This window comes from Selaginella moellendorffii, unplaced genomic scaffold (genome assembly GCF_000143415.4).
Source record: "Selaginella moellendorffii unplaced genomic scaffold, v1.0 SELMOscaffold_16, whole genome shotgun sequence".
Lineage (NCBI taxonomy): Eukaryota > Viridiplantae > Streptophyta > Lycopodiopsida > Selaginellales > Selaginellaceae > Selaginella > Selaginella moellendorffii.
In genome coordinates, this window is record NW_003314277.1 from 1,098,325 (window position 1) to 1,112,791 (window position 14,467).

Here is a 14,467-nt window from a genome sequence, read left to right on the forward strand (position 1 = left end):
CCGTGAAAGTTTGTCATCTCTCCTCCTTGTGTGTGTGTGCGAGGTTATGCGGTACACGCTCACCCGTGAGGACTGGCCATGGGAGCCCCCGGCGCCTGATTACACCCAGAGAGAATGGCGGCAGGTGAGGAGAACGTATTGGAACATGACGGTCGCTGTGGATCCAAATCGGCTCCGGAAGAGCGTTTTGGAAGCCTTTGATCGCTATGGCCCCTGGGAGTTCTTCCATGATCCTATGGACAGAGCTGATGGCTCTTTGCGTCCGGTCCCCAGGATTATCAGGCCGACCTTTGTTTTCTAGTAAATAAAGGGTTCACAAAATTTAGACTACAGTTGCAACGAAACCGATGCCTGCACAGTCGAAGCAGTTTCTCAGTGTTCCTCGGCCCATTTTGTCTTTTGGAGCTCCATCCGCCCAAGTATCGTTTCACAGCCACGGCCTTCGATCCGAGGTACGGGCTTAGAAGAAGGAACGACTCTGGATGATTCAGTGATGGCCTCTTGGTACCTAGCGAGGATCTTATAAAACCTCGCAATCCTTCTAACACTCTAGCTAAAGAACTAAAAAGCTTCTCTCTCTTTTTTGAGAAAACGAATGGTGACTTACCAAGAACCCTAAATTCCCAACGAACTTTCTAGGGCACATTTGAAGTTTAGGGTTCTTGAGCTATGGCAGTGCTGCTAGGCAGCTTGTCGGCTCCTGGCATCCATCCTCTAGCCAGGAGATCACCACAGAGGAAGGGCTTCTCGGCGTCTAGGTTGTCAATCCGGTGCTGCGAATCTTCTCCTCCTCGCGACTACGTGCCAGTGGTGAAAATGTGTGGGATCACCACACCCGGGGATGCCAGTCGCGCGGCGGCGGCCGGGGCGAGCTACATTGGGATGATTCTCTGGCCGCGATCCAAGCGATCCGTGTCGATCTCCCTCGCGAGAGAGATCGCCGCCGCGGCCAGGGAGCAGGGCGCGGTGCCGGTGGGGGTTTTCGTGGACGAGGACGCGCACACGATCGCGGATTCGTGCCGGGAGGCCGGGCTAGATTGCGCGCAGGTAAGCCAGTGCTCCAGGGAATTGGGGAACTCTTCCAGGATGATGAGATTGGCACTGGCAGCTCCATGGAAGCGGTGCTAGAGCAGCGCTCGATGGCCTCGCATCGTCCTCGTCATCGCTACGAGTGATCTACGTAGCTCACGCCGACAAGGATGGATCCATCCAAACTCCACAGCCTGTGGCGGGGGCTCCCGTGGAGTGGACACTGATCGATAGCATTCAGGGTGGAAGGTATGCGATCTTTTCCTTGCGTGTTCTTCGGCTAGAACAAACTTTTTTTTCTCTGTGGGACTTGACAGTGGCGAGAGTTTCGATTGGGAATCCTTGAGTCGGCCAGGCTTGGGCTTTGTTGGGAAGAGAGGATGGTTCTTGGCTGGAGGATTGAAGCCCGAGAATGTGGGAAGGGCGATCTCGCTGCTGAGGCCGAGTGGAGTGGACGTTTCGAGTGGGATTGCTGGGCCGGATGGGATTGCCAAGGACTTGGATCGCATCGCCTCTTTCGTGAGCGCCGTCCACAACTGGAGGAGCCAGCGAGAAGAGAATGCTCTGCTATTATGAACAAGTTCCACTTCGCTTGGAGCATTTACCGCAAGAAGGCATTTTGTGTTTGGGAAGATTCCGTACTACACTTGGCTTGGAGTGAGACGATTGTCTTTGAGAGTTGTGAACGTCATTGGCGTTGTTTCTTCTTCAGCTAGCTTCGGCCGATTGTCTCGATGGATCGAGGTGGTGCTTGGAAAGATCACGCGTTTTCAGTTACCCTTTGGACTTGTGTAGAGTTGCAAGCGCCCAAAGGCACTTGCATTATTTGATCAGCACTATTTCTTGACGATCATGATCGCGTTTTTAGCTGTGTTTGTGACAATCCTCCTTGGAATGGACAATGGTGGAACGCAGCAGCCCATAAGCGAAACGGCCAGAAGTGCCGGCAGTAACACTTCTTCGCTTGGAGCACGAGAAGGCATCTTGTGTTTGGACTCGGAGTGAAAGAATCAACTCAGTCCCAGTCCCTTACGCTCGTGGCCTGATAATCCTGGGGAACTCACGGCAAGAGCCATCATATCTTGGCGCATCATTGTGGAAGTACTCCTCGGGCGGTAAGATAGTGAAGGCTCTCAAAACGCTCTCCTGGATTTGCTTTGAATCCACAGGGACCTTCATCTTCCAATACGGTCTCATCACCTGCCGGCATTATCTCTGGCTGTAAACAGGCGACGGGGCCTCGCAGGGCGCGTCCTCACGGGTGAGCGTGTACTCCATTTCCTTGAGATTACAAACTTCCAGGAGAAATTACGAACTTTAACTCACCTCAGGTCTGAATGGGTCGCGCTTGAGCTCTCCCGCAAAGACATGCTTTGGATCGGTAGGGGGAATGGAGTTGCAATCCTTTTTGCAGTGGCTGGGCAGTCCACACCTCCCGCACTCTCGCAAGTCCCGGCTCCAAGAGTCCCTCCCTGGTTTTGCTTCAAACACTTCTACCGGGTGGCACTCGTAGCCCGTGTCCGGCAAGGGCTATCTTATCAATGGCCTTGCGCATGCCTCTCTCGCTGCTAAAGGTGACGAGGCCATAGTCCATTGGGAAGTTCTTCTCGTCATACATGATCTAATTGAAAAAGAAGAGAATGTAAAAACAGAAAGTGCAATTTACCTTTGCGCTGGTGATATCTCCAAGCTGGATGAATCCTTCCAGGTCTCGTTGATCGGCATACCAGGGCAAGCTGCCCACAATGCAAGTGAAGCCGCCCATGAGTGCTCTATGAATTACAGCCTTCCGAAAAAATATCTATCCAATTGTGAGCTTTGTTACACTTCATACAATCAGCTGTTGAAAATTTACATTTTAACCAGCCAAAATAGCTTAAGCTTTTGTAATGATGCTATAACTCACCTGTCTGAATGGGGGTCAAAGGTATGCTTTGCATCAGTTGGCTGGGCAGTCCACACCTCTCGCCCGTCCCTCCCTAAACTAAACAAGAGGGTTGTTAATTGAATTTAAAGGACAAAGTTCAAGGGTTTTTTAATTATTACTTTGCTGATAAGACTGTTTATCATGGTAAAACAACATCATTGACGCAAATCTGGGAAACTTAGGAATCTCTTTGAATCAAAGCAAAGCAACAATAAAACAGCAAAGGGGACATACAAAACAATTGACGTGTGGAATAATCTTGGGCTCATGAGAGATCAAATTGGCCATCCTCTAGTGACCGGCAGATAATTTTCTAAAGAAAATACACGACTTTTCAAAACAAAGACATTGTTTTAAACATTTTTAAAGTGAAAAAAATTAGTTGTGGTTACTACTAGAGGTTTTATTTGCAAGAATTATTTTATTCACATCATCCCAAAAAATAATCACTCCATTCACAGTATACTCTCTCTACCTGAATCCTCCCTGCTGCTGCGATGGGTTATACATCCCCATCCCCATGCCATTCATCATGGGCGGCGCCATGGGCATCATGCTAGGATGCATTCCCATGGGCGGTGGAGGCACCATGCCCATGCCCATGCCCATGCCCATACCCATTTGTCCACCCATGATGGGTGGTGGCGGCGGAGGTGCCCTGTGCATTATACTAGCACCAGCCAGCCCGAGACCAGAGCCCGACCCCATTGCCTGGCCTTTCGTCGCTGGCACCGACGATGTTTTCTTTTCTTCTCTTCTGGAAGCCGAGACTTTGGATTCCGTCAAGTGGATCCCCAGCTCCGCGAGAGGATCGCTCTTTACTGCAAACAGTGAAACAAATGTGAGTTGGGGGGGGAAAAGAAGCAGAGATGTCATACGTACATGGTCCTATGTTGAGGTTCACGAGACCCGAGCTGAGAGTGTCGGCCCAGACCGCGGACTTTGGCTGGAAAGGTTCCTGCTGCTTCGGCTTGGCGTGCAGAGTTGTGTCTTGGACCGAACTTTGCTGTTGCTGCTGCTGCTGCTGTGGAGCAAAAGGTTGTGAATAAGTTGGAGTTTGCTGCTGCTGCTGAAGAAACGACTGCGGCTGCTGCTGCTGCGGGAAACCGGCCTGTGCAAAGTGCGGCGGACGGAAAGTTGGTGGCTGTGGCACGAAAGACTGGGCCTGCTGTTGGAAGGCCGGTTGTTGTTGCTGAGGGAATTGCTGCTGCTGGAAGGGAAACTGCTGCTGAGGAGGGAACTGTTGTTGCTGCTGTGGACGGAAAGGTGGCATTTGCTGCTGCGGAGGAAACTGTTCCTGGGGTGGAAGCTGCTGCGGAGGGAACTGCTGCTGCGATGGTAGCTGCTGTGGAGGAAACTGTTCCTGGGGTGGAAGCTGCTGCGGAGGGAACTGCTGCTGCGATGGTAGCTGCTGTGGAGGAAACTGTTGCTGCGGCTGCAACTGCTGCGGAGGAAACTGTTGCTGCGAAGGAAGCTGCTGCTGCAACTGCTGCGGAAGAAACTGTTGCTGCGATGGAAGCTGCTGCTGCAACTGCTGCGGAGGAAACTGTTGTTGTGCATGGAATTGTTGCTGAGGCAAGCTTTGCTCTTGCTGCTGCTGTGGAAGTTGCTGCGGCGGCGATTGACTGTTTTGCGCTTGGAAAGGATTGTCAGAAGACAATTGCGATGGCAACTCAGGCTGAGATTCCTGTTCGTACTGCGACTGTGGAACAAGGGCCAACGCTAGAGAGTCTTCAAATGAATTCGCTACACCATTGGTTGCGCCATCGGGAGCATTAGCGTGAAACTCTGGCGTACCGAAAGGATTCGAGGGGTCAAGATCCTAAACACCAAAGCACGTGATTATAACATGAACTGCGATTCGTCCCCATACTTACGGTGCTTGACGCGGAGGGAGCACTAGTGGGAGCAAATAGCTCCTCGACAGCACTTAGAAATGTCGGAGGTGCAGTTCCTGCCGATGTCAGTTTTGGCTCGTGACCAAAAAGATCTTGGTCCGATGAAGAACCTATACAAAGGTGATCAGTCTGGCAACAAAATAAAAAGAAGAAACACAAAGTTGAGCAGTACATACCGGGTATGGAGCCTCGTGGGTCAAATTCATCAACTGGAGAGCTTTCCGTCTTGGTTTCTTCTCGTAACTCTTCCTCTTTTTTAGCGTGGCTCTCTAAAGGAGCAACAGTATCGTTCCTGCTGACATACAACATATGCAAGTAAGCGCCGGTGCACGCATACATTAAGTACGTATATACCCCTTGCTTTGAGATCCATTTGCCGGACTAGAAACCTCTTCATAGCTCGGGGGATTCGACCTCCCTCTTGACTGCTTTCTCTCGGATTTCCTGAAATCGCGATTGAGAATAAGTAAGCATTATAACGACAACTGCATACATACCAGTCGTCGTCATCTTTGCTCCCACTACTTCTGCAAATTGCATAGTCAGAATGGGAAGAGTTATAAGCACTGAGGTTGCATACCTTGCATCCTCATAGCCACGGTCTCTATCAGTGCCATCATACTTGTCGGAATAAGGACGATCACTGTCTCGGCCATAGCGATCATCATCTCGGTATCTGTCTCCGTCTCTGTATCTGTCGTCATATCGATCCCCGTCCCTGTATCTATCTCCGGAATAGCGACCACCCCCATATCTATCATCGTCGTCACGGTCTGAATAAGTACCGCCAGTGCTCGAGTAAGAACTCGAGCGATAAATCCCTCCAACAGAAGATACGCCACGGTACCTGCATATGCAAGCATTGAGTGACAATCAACTGACGGGTGATCTACGTACTTGTCTCTGTTCGCAGCTGCTTTTTGACGAAATTCACGAATTTTTTCTTTGTCGTTTATAAGAGAAACTAATGCCTGGGCTTTCCTCCTTACAGTAAGTCCTTGGTCCCTACCACTAGAGTCCACATATTGAAAATCGACTAAAGTCTGCAAAACAACGCGGCTAAGAACTAGAAATAGTTGTGCTTGTTCTGCTACGAACCTGGATTTGGTAAGTGTGCTCCCGCAGTTCATCTATGAATCTTTCAGCGCCATGACCAACAAGAAACTCCATCACCGTCAGAGACTGTTACAAACACAACAAGAAGTTCAAAAAAACTTTGCTTGCATTGGAAAAAAAAGGGTTTAAAAACCTTACCTTCAAGACATGACGCCAGTTCCTGCCTCGGTCATTCAGACGCTTCCATAAAATAGTCATGATCATCTGATACTCGTTACTGCAAGAAGGGAAAGCACAAAAAGCGATCAAGCACTGTGAAAAGCAAAACAATCTTCGAGATTACAAATTCCGAGTCGCTTGGGCGATATCAGCCATGAGTGTTCCATGAGGACCCCAAGGCTCGTTGCAAGTCGCTTCTAAGACCTTCGAAAACAAAAATGTAGCGCTACATGTAAGATCTCGAGAGCCAAAACCAAAAGACCTTTACCTTTCTCTCGATTTCTGGAACTTTAAGCACCTTCTTGTTCACTTCTCTCTTCCTGCAATACCAAAAAAAATGTTGGGCATCACCAGGAATTCCCCCCACTGTTCGAAGAAAATCGAGCGAAAACTCACATATTCCGGACCGTCTTATCCAGCGCCTTCTTCAAATCCATTTTCGCTACACCCAACAGGCCCTCGGGAGCTCCGGATCTGGGATCTCCGCGCTAGGTCGCGATATTCAGCCGGATCTGAGGCAGCCGCAGCGAAATCTCTTCAGATGCCATCGCCGGAGGCGCCGTCAGCAATGCTTACCACATAAAAATCGCGAATTGACGCGCGCGAGCAACGCAAATCCGGAGGAAACGATGAGCCGCCTCTCGGAGGAGCATCAGCGCACGCGCACGAAAATGTAGAACAGGGAGATTCAGTAAAGAGAAACCCCTATCGTGGAGCACTTTTGGTCGTCCATTGGTTTAAAAGAACGGCGAGATGTGGCCCAACTTAGTATACTGCATAGCCCCAGGTGGCGCCCCCAGGGCCGTCGGATTGCCCGAGTCAACTTTTTAAAATTTAGGGTTAGGGCTCATGCGCTGTGGATGGGGACGTTGCAGCGTCGTGAGAGCGGCGCTCCACGGATCGATCGCATCGCCTCGATCGATCAGAAGCAGCAGCAGCAGCAGCAGCAGTGATCGGCGTCTCCGATTTTTCTTCGATGCTGAGAATGAGGTGCCAATCTTCTACGCGAACAGGATCGGTAGCTTCTGGTTCGAGCAAGATTTCCACGCGCTCTTCCGGAGAGCATACAGAGGGACTAGCGGCGATGGAGCAATGGATTACGCGAAGCTCGATCCGGCCGCCTGCATTGCGGCGATGGAGACGATCGGGCACACCCCGGCCAACAGGGAGATTGGGGTGTGCACGATTCCAAAGCTCTTCCACGAGAAGGGATGCTATCGAATTCGCCAGTGGACAGGGGAGCTGATGGGGCGAGAGTTTTTCTACCACGACGTCCTGCTGAGGCCGCTGGAGCTCCAGAGATTGCTACTCGAGGAAGAGCTCGCCAAGAACGGTGTTGTTCGTAGAGCAAGGTACTAGAGCGAGGAAAAAAAAGGTTTTCTTTTCTTCACGTCCGAGAGCTTCGCACAGATTCGCCAAGACAAAAGCGTGGATCGAGTCGGCCGCTGTGAAGCACGGGTTGGAAGTAGAGCTGATGAAGCAACAGGGATCCAACCTCGTCATCTTTCTGTCCCGGCAGGGATTGGAAAGGCGCAGCGCGATCGTCAAAGAGCTGGAAAAGGCTGGAGTTTGCGTCGAGGATGGGATCAAGCTCCAACTTTGGAGGCCCGAGGAGGATGCGCTCTACGCAGACACTCCACTTCCCTCGGAAAAAATGGCGGCCGAGAAGATGAGACGCATGAACGAGCGACTTGCGATGACGCATTGTCAACTTTGTCCAAGAACAGAGGTACTCTTACGTTCTTCTTCTTTTTTTTTCTTTTTGTTTTTCTGAAGCACGACTTTTTCCAGGGAGAACCTGTGGAATGGTACGAGGAATCGCCATCAAGGCCATTGTACGGGAGAGATTACGGATTCACCACGGACAAGCTGGTGATAGACATCGATACAAATCGATGGAGGAGGAACGAGAACGCCATACCCTGGGAGGAGAGACTGCTAGCCACGCCTGGAGGGAAATTCAGAGAGGTACTCACCATTGTCGACATTGATGGCACGCCAGCAGATTTAATGCTGCCGAAAAAGAGAGTTCGGGGTTGGGGTGCTGCCAAGTTTGACAGTGGCAGCGCCAGGAGAAAGTCGCCGTCCCGGAAAATCAAATTTTTTACAGACTTTCTCAAGAAGTAAAATAGATCGCACAAAAGGTTGGTTGAATTCACATGTATTTTCTCTTACCAGATTCTAGTTTTTTGCAGGATCTACCTCAGGAGTAAACTGTTCGTTGCAACGTCAAGCTGTTCATTCCTGTCGATGACGTTCGTATCCTCCAGATGTATTATCAGATGTATCTTCTCTTACCGGATTCTTTTTTTTTTTTTCCCAGGATCTACTGCAAGCTGTTCGTTGCTACTTCAGGCTGTTGAAGATGTTGCTCGAATTTCTGTCGATGACGTCTCTCCTGGTTCGTGTCCTCGATTCGAGAGTATCGTCCCGGCTCCCAAGAGCAAAGCCTGTCCACGATCGAGAAACTTAACTTCACCAGCGTTCCTCCTCAGTCCTCACAAGCACGACTAGGCAAATCGAGAAAGCCTGTGGAAACCAGACTTTCAGTCACTCTCGGCTTCTTCCAGAAGATCTCGTCCCAGATCACGGCAAGGTGATCTCGAGGACTGTGGATCTTGCACTCTCGCTGCTAGCGCCGATTCGGCAGAGAATTGCCATGCTTGTCCTTCCGTGCTGGTAAAGTCGGCATTGCTACAAGTCAGGCACAAAGTTCCATGGAGTTTTCTAGCGCTGGAAGTTTTCTAGTCCCGTTTCTAAGTCCGTTCTAAGCGTTCATTGTTACTCCAATTGAAAATCGCCCTTTTTAGGGCAACCATAGTATAGTCCTCTGTTTTAGGGTTTTTCTCTGGAAGCGCAGATCAAATGAGCTCCCAGGTACCGCCGTATGGAGCCCCGATCCGGCCGGGCGGATTCCCTCCACAGTATGGATCTATGCCGCTGCAAGCTCCCCCCGATGGATCCTTCATCCGGCCGCCACCGTATGGATCTGCGCCGCCACCGCCGCTGCCGGGATCTCAAGCCGCTGCTCCTCCTCCCGGAGCTGGAGCTACGCCAGTGCCACAGTATGGCGCGTCGAATCAGCCGGGCATGGTAGGTTTTCGGCCACAGTATGGCGGATCTCTGCGACCTCCGCCTCCATTCCAAGGTATGGCGCCGCCTTCTCGTCCATTCCAGGGCCCGGGAGTGGGATCAGGACAGGAAATTTCGAGCTTCCAGGCGAATTCAGGCATGCCGGCGCCATTCCAGAGCCAGTCGGCGTCGATCCAAGGGCCTCCCCAGTTCCAGGGCCCTCCTCCATCGTTCCAGAGCTCAATCCAGGGGCCTCCATCTTTCCAGAGCCACCCCTCCTCGATCCAGGGACAGCCGCCGCAGCCATTCCAGAGCCATCCTCAAGCTCCTCCACAGCCTCTACAGATGCAAGGGCCTCCACTCCAGCCTCCACAGTTTCTAAGCCGGCCGCCAGGGCCTGGTTACTCGCAAATGCCGCCTCCTCCTGGCCAGAATTGGAGACCCTCTGTGAGTATCGGGTTTTTTGGAGAAAGCTCTCTAATGCTTGTTTTCTCTGTTGCTAGATTGGAGATAATTTACAGCAGCCTGGCTCTCCCTCTACGACTCCTTCGCAACGCATTGATCCATCTCAAATTCCCCGCCCTCAGCCCAGCTTCGCTACGTCCGTTTATGATACAGTTTCTAGCGGTCCAATTCCTCCGGTAAGCCTGCGAAACTCTTGTGTTCCTCCTTTTATAACTTTTTCCTTCGATGCAGTCTTCGACGAGTGATTTTTACGTGAGAGATGCCGGAAACTGTAGCCCAAGGATTATGCGAAGCACTCTTTATCAGGTAAGGTGGTAAACACTGGTGTTTCTGGCGTTCTGATTGTGAGAAACTTAGGTTCCATGCACCGCGGATTTGCTAAACACCTCGAAAATGCCTCTGGCTCTGATAATTCAGCCACTCGCCCTCCCTCACGTGAATGAAGAGCCTATCAAGGTACTCAAGAGAAGCAAAGATTGTTGTTTTTGGTAGCTCAAATGCTTGGCAGGTTGTTGACTTTGGAGAAAGTGGGCCAGTTCGGTGCAATAGATGTAAAGCATACATTAATTCCTTTATGAAGTTTATCGACCAAGGACGCCGTTTTGTTTGCAATATTTGTGGTAAGATGTTTTCTATGCAAGCATGAAATCTAACGTGCTACATCAACAGGACACACAAACGAAACTCCGCGAGATTACGTTTGCAACCTCGGACCGGATGGACGAAGGAGAGACGCTGACGACAGGCCTGAACTCTCTCGTGGAACAGTCGAGTTCGTTGCAACCCAAGAGTATTTGGTACGTATTAGCAATATACAGACAGTCGTAAGAGTTAAAATAAATTTTGTAGCTTCGACCTCCAATGCCACCAGTGTTCTTCTTTCTGGTGGATGTCTCAGCTAATGCTATCAAGACGGGAGCGGCCGCCGCAGCTTGCAGTGCTATTCAGAGAGTTCTGGCGGATATTGCAGTAAGCTCGGTGCATAGTTTTTTGTGCTACTTGAATCATTCAAAATTTTGCTTTACGTTCAGGAAGGTCCTAGGACAATGGTTGGAGTTGCAACGTTTGATTCAACTATACACTTCTACAATTTGAGTAAAGACCTGCAACAGGTTTAGATAATGTTCTTTTTTTATTCAAATCCTTCCTAAGTCGATATCGACAGCCATCCATGCTCGTAGTGCCAGACATACAAGACGTATATGTTCCAGTTGAAAACGGACTTGTGGTTCCTGTCGCTGAGGTTTGTAGTTGACCTTTCTAGTTTCTGTATTCATCTTTGATGATTGAAGGGCCGCGAGCACATGGAAACTCTTTTGGAGAACATACCCAACATGTTTCATGACAACGTGGTTCAGGAATCAGCTCTTGGTGCAGCAATGAAGGTGCTTGGGCTTTAAGTTAGATACCTTGATACAAGGTGTTATTCTGTTGCAGGGGTCATTTCTGGCTTTGAAACCTACTGGGGGAAAGCTCTTAGTTTTCCAATCAGGTACTATGGACTAAAGCTTTTGTTTCGAACGTTCTTAAATGGGGTTTGCAGTTTTACCATCTATTGGCCTTGGAGCTTTAACCCCAAGGGAGGCGGAGGCGCGAGACAAATCTGCGGTATGGAGATTTACTTGTTTAGCATGTGACTCTATTGTTTTATTCTTAGGAAGCGCACAAGGTGTTACAACCTGCAGATAAAACTTTGAAAGCCATGGCAGAGGAGTTTTCTTCGTCCCAGGTACCAAGCAACTAGGTTTGTCCCTGCAACATGTAAGCTTTCGATCATGCAGGTTTGCGTGGACTTGTTTTTGACAACCCAAACATACGTCGATATAGCATCACTTTCAGTTGTGCCCATCACAACTGGAGGTCAAGTATGTTACTGTCAATCTCCTTACTTTTTGTCCGACTGACATCGTGTTCAGGCTTATTATTATTTTCCCTTCTCTGCTACCATGGATTCAGCTAAGTTGTATAATGATTTACGATGGAACTTAACCAGGCCTCAAGGACTTGAAGCCGTGATGCGTGTGCGATGTAGTCAGGTAAAAGATATGAACTGGTTAGAACCTGTCTGAATCTCTCTTGTAGGGAATCAAAGTCCAGGACTACTTTGGCAGCTGTAAACGGGTTACCACTGATGTCGATCTTCCTGCGGTAATTGATCTACATGGAACTAAGCTCCTGTAATGCAGTGTGTTTTTCTAGATTGATTGTGATAAATCCATTCTGGTCACGTTCAAGCACGAAGACAAATTCCAAGAAGGAGCGGACTGTTGTTTTCAGGTGCGCTTGCATTTACATAATGCTATTGCCTGTTCTGACTATTGCCAAACTTGTCAATGCTTTTGTAGTCGGCGTTACTCTACACCACGGTCGATGGGCATAGACGTATCAGAGTTAGTACACTATCACTTACTTGCACGAACGTTCTGAGCAACCTTTTCAAAGGCGCGGATCTAGATGCACAGTTCACTTATCTTTTGAAAACTGGTAAGTAATCTGTGTGATTTTCGTTCAAGGTTCTGAAATTGCCTTTGATACAGCTGCTCAAGGCGTGCCTGTCTCCCCTCTTTCGCAAGTTAGGGAGCAAACCATTGGACAGTGTGTTCAGAGCTTGTTTTCGTATAGAAAGTTTTGCGCAACTGCATCTTCTTCGGGCCAGCTTATCTTGCCCGAATGCCTTAAGCTGCTACCGCTATATACACTCGGTAAGTTTCGTGTCGTTTGTTTTTTTAACTTTTCACAATGTCGTTTCCTTCTTTACAGCTCTTACAAAGAGCGTGGGTCTCCGGCAAGATGTTCGTGTTGATGAAAGAGCTTACTGGCTTATGCGAGCTACAAGCATCTCGGCATCCCTCGCGATACCGTTGGTGTATCCCAGACTATTTTCCGTCCACAACATACCAAAGGTACTAGTTATCTCTTTGGTACTCTGATTAAAGCGCGTTTTGCATAGCTGGACGAGTCGAGTCTACCACCGACGCTTCCTCTATCAAGCGAGAACCTGGACCCAGAAGGAATCTTTCTTTTGGAGACCGGTGAGGACGCTTTTCTATACGCAGGGAAGGCTGTCTCCTCTGAGCTGCTTCATCAACTCTTTGAAGTGCGGTCTGTGAACGAAGTGATTCCCGGACAGGTACTTCATTCCCTCGCTCGTATGACTCGTAATTTTCTTACTCTTGTTCTCTTTTGCAGTTTTTGTTGCAAGAGTACGATAACGAGCCATCAATTTTGCTGAACAAGATGGTGAACGAGATCCGTCGCCAACGCTGCTCTTACCTGCGGTATGTTTCGATAAAAAAAGCTCTCACTAGTCTTTCTAACGCGGATGCTTGCTATTCTAGGTTGCATTTGCTGAAGCGGGGAGATCCTTTAGGTGATCAAACACTCTCATTTTTTTTCTTTTTCGAGGCACTCTTGCTCATTCGGTTTTGTTACAGAGATGATGTTCCACTCCTTCATGATCGAGGACAAGAGCGGGCTGGGCTCGTCTTATGTGGAGTTCCTTGTCTACGTGCACAGGCAAATCCAGGTAAAAATGCAGTCTGGGAGCTGAGCTTATTAAAAGCGGAAGAAATTCATTCAATAACATTCCCCATTAGTCATGAATCTAAAAGATTCTCAAGCATAGCATTTGCAAGAATTATGTTTTGGCAAACCCATTTTACTCCAGACGTTGTAAAACATTAATGTTTTTTACTACAATGAAAGCACAAATACCCAAAACGTCTGACTTCGCGCTTGACACGGTCGAAGATCTACATCCGTATCCGCGCGGCTTGACATTTTACTTTTCAACGTCGAAAAAGTCAGCAAGTTATCCGGAACTATAACACGCTCTCCTGCACTATAGATCCTCCCACTCCATACTCAAGCACATCAAAGCTCACACTCAAGCTCCTCCAAGTTTCTCTAGCTTTCTCCGATCTCGTTCACAAGTCTGGGATCACATCAAAGCAAGAGGCGTTCTTAAAAAAGATGGCGAGCAACAAGATGCTGCTGGCGATGCTTGTGGTGGTGCTCCTGGTGGGAGTTGACATTGGAGGAATTGCAAGTGCGAGCACCCAGGGGCGATGCAAGCCGGGGTGGCACTGGGATGGGAAGAAGTGCGTCTATTGCCAGCCAAACTGGTACTGGTACAACAATTCTTGCCACCGCTGCAAGATGGGCTCGCACTGGACTGGAAGTTCCTGCAAGAAGAACTGAAGTTGCCTATCAAGATCCAAGCTTATGTAATATGTCAACGACAATAAATATTGTGGTTGTGCTGTTTCTTGTGATAACCTTTTGGTGAATAAAATGTGTGTGCTTTTCTTTCCATGACATCCCATTCTAAGGCTCGGTTTCCTCATCCAGAATCCGCTTGACGAGAGACTTGCTGCCAATTTCACTTTTAGTTTCTAGCAACTCGAGCAGCAAGATTATCGAAATACCGAAGTCTTGCGCTGCTGAGTTTCATACTCGAGACAAGAGATGAGAGAGAAATGTGAATCATGCCTCTTAGTTTGGCCACAAGTGGACTTTAAGAAATTACGGTTCGTAAATTTCTTGCAGTTTCTAGCTATTTACTTTTAAAAATATTATCATATTTTTTAATGCATTGTCTTTTGATGATTTCACGGGACTTAAATAGAGACTGTTTCATCTGGATTGACCCCGTCAATCAAGCACAAACACGACATGTCGTGCCGGAGACGCAGTAAAAACCGTGTGCATAGCTACTCAGCCTCAAATCCTCCATATAAATTGGTCCCACATTGGCAACACCATAACACAGCAAAGCATTTAATCAAGAGAAAGAAGAGAT

General features: G+C 48.9%; 4 protein-coding genes across 5 annotated transcripts; 3 read left to right on the forward strand and 1 right to left on the reverse strand.

Moving 5' to 3' along the window:
* Nucleotides 1-651: 651 nt before the first annotated feature.
* LOC9641814 (N-(5'-phosphoribosyl)anthranilate isomerase 1, chloroplastic) lies at nucleotides 652-1,882 on the forward strand. Its single transcript, XM_002971022.2, has 3 exons — nucleotides 652-1,047; nucleotides 1,109-1,278; nucleotides 1,347-1,882. The coding sequence occupies exons 1-3, from the start codon at nucleotides 670-672 to the stop codon at nucleotides 1,603-1,605; spliced, it is 807 nt and encodes a 268-aa protein (XP_002971068.1). The 5' UTR covers nucleotides 652-669; the 3' UTR covers nucleotides 1,606-1,882.
* Nucleotides 1,883-3,357: 1,475 nt separating this feature from the next.
* Nucleotides 3,358-6,847, reverse strand: LOC9641815 (clathrin interactor EPSIN 1). Of its 2 annotated transcripts, none has more exons than XM_024676079.1 (14): nucleotides 6,706-6,847; nucleotides 6,526-6,641; nucleotides 6,398-6,449; nucleotides 6,254-6,333; nucleotides 6,109-6,187; nucleotides 5,953-6,036; nucleotides 5,752-5,897; nucleotides 5,435-5,701; nucleotides 5,352-5,378; nucleotides 5,209-5,298; nucleotides 5,031-5,146; nucleotides 4,834-4,964; nucleotides 3,839-4,778; nucleotides 3,358-3,777 (listed from the first exon to the last, which is right to left on the reverse strand). In XM_024676079.1, the coding sequence occupies exons 2-14, from the start codon at nucleotides 6,564-6,566 to the stop codon at nucleotides 3,428-3,430; spliced, it is 2,403 nt and encodes an 800-aa protein (XP_024531847.1). In that variant the 5' UTR covers nucleotides 6,567-6,641; nucleotides 6,706-6,847; the 3' UTR covers nucleotides 3,358-3,427. The 2 variants fall into 2 exon arrangements, with proteins under 2 accessions (XP_024531847.1, XP_002971268.2); XM_002971222.2 differs by having other exon boundaries at nucleotides 5,352-5,381.
* A 131-nt stretch (nucleotides 6,848-6,978) lies between these two features.
* LOC112346617 lies at nucleotides 6,979-8,949 on the forward strand. The gene is made up of 5 exons (XM_024675985.1): nucleotides 6,979-7,481; nucleotides 7,540-7,858; nucleotides 7,921-8,252; nucleotides 8,325-8,384; nucleotides 8,453-8,949. Exons 1-5 carry the CDS (start codon nucleotides 6,979-6,981, stop codon nucleotides 8,490-8,492), a joined length of 1,254 nt encoding a protein of 417 aa, XP_024531753.1. The 3' UTR covers nucleotides 8,493-8,949.
* LOC9642505 (protein transport protein Sec24-like At4g32640) lies at nucleotides 8,920-13,386 on the forward strand. Its single transcript, XM_024675984.1, has 24 exons — nucleotides 8,920-9,648; nucleotides 9,705-9,842; nucleotides 9,898-9,972; nucleotides 10,024-10,122; nucleotides 10,175-10,286; nucleotides 10,336-10,463; nucleotides 10,516-10,635; nucleotides 10,698-10,778; nucleotides 10,832-10,909; nucleotides 10,959-11,051; nucleotides 11,104-11,158; nucleotides 11,210-11,274; nucleotides 11,324-11,395; nucleotides 11,448-11,531; nucleotides 11,583-11,702; nucleotides 11,749-11,814; nucleotides 11,866-11,943; nucleotides 12,012-12,150; nucleotides 12,204-12,368; nucleotides 12,427-12,569; nucleotides 12,617-12,796; nucleotides 12,856-12,944; nucleotides 13,005-13,036; nucleotides 13,101-13,386. Exons 1-24 carry the CDS (start codon nucleotides 8,995-8,997, stop codon nucleotides 13,214-13,216), a joined length of 2,982 nt encoding a protein of 993 aa, XP_024531752.1. The 5' UTR covers nucleotides 8,920-8,994; the 3' UTR covers nucleotides 13,217-13,386.
* Nucleotides 13,387-14,467: the final 1,081 nt, after the last annotated feature.

Coding starts and splice junctions, on each gene's coding strand:
- LOC9642505 (XM_024675984.1), top strand. CDS start 8,995: ATGAGCTCCCAGGTACCGCCGTATGGAGCCCCGATCCGGCCGGGCGGA. Junction 11,396..11,447: donor AGGAGTTTTCTTCGTCCCAG/GTACCAAGCAAC, acceptor TCGATCATGCAG/GTTTGCGTGGACTTGTTTTT. Junction 12,151..12,203: donor CACTTATCTTTTGAAAACTG/GTAAGTAATCTG, acceptor CCTTTGATACAG/CTGCTCAAGGCGTGCCTGTC.
- LOC9641814 (XM_002971022.2), top strand. CDS start 670: ATGGCAGTGCTGCTAGGCAGCTTGTCGGCTCCTGGCATCCATCCTCTA. Junction 1,048..1,108: donor CCGGGCTAGATTGCGCGCAG/GTAAGCCAGTGC, acceptor TGGCACTGGCAG/CTCCATGGAAGCGGTGCTAG. Junction 1,279..1,346: donor GATAGCATTCAGGGTGGAAG/GTATGCGATCTT, acceptor GGGACTTGACAG/TGGCGAGAGTTTCGATTGGG.
- LOC112346617 (XM_024675985.1), top strand. CDS start 6,979: ATGCGCTGTGGATGGGGACGTTGCAGCGTCGTGAGAGCGGCGCTCCAC. Junction 8,253..8,324: donor TTTACAGACTTTCTCAAGAA/GTAAAATAGATC, acceptor AGTTTTTTGCAG/GATCTACCTCAGGAGTAAAC. Junction 8,385..8,452: donor TGTTCATTCCTGTCGATGAC/GTTCGTATCCTC, acceptor TTTTTTTCCCAG/GATCTACTGCAAGCTGTTCG.
- LOC9641815 (XM_002971222.2), bottom strand. CDS start 6,566: ATGGATTTGAAGAAGGCGCTGGATAAGACGGTCCGGAATAT. Junction 6,188..6,253: donor GCCCAAGCGACTCGGAATTT/GTAATCTCGAAG, acceptor CCCTTCTTGCAG/TAACGAGTATCAGATGATCA. Junction 4,779..4,833: donor CTCCCTCCGCGTCAAGCACC/GTAAGTATGGGG, acceptor TTTGGTGTTTAG/GATCTTGACCCCTCGAATCC.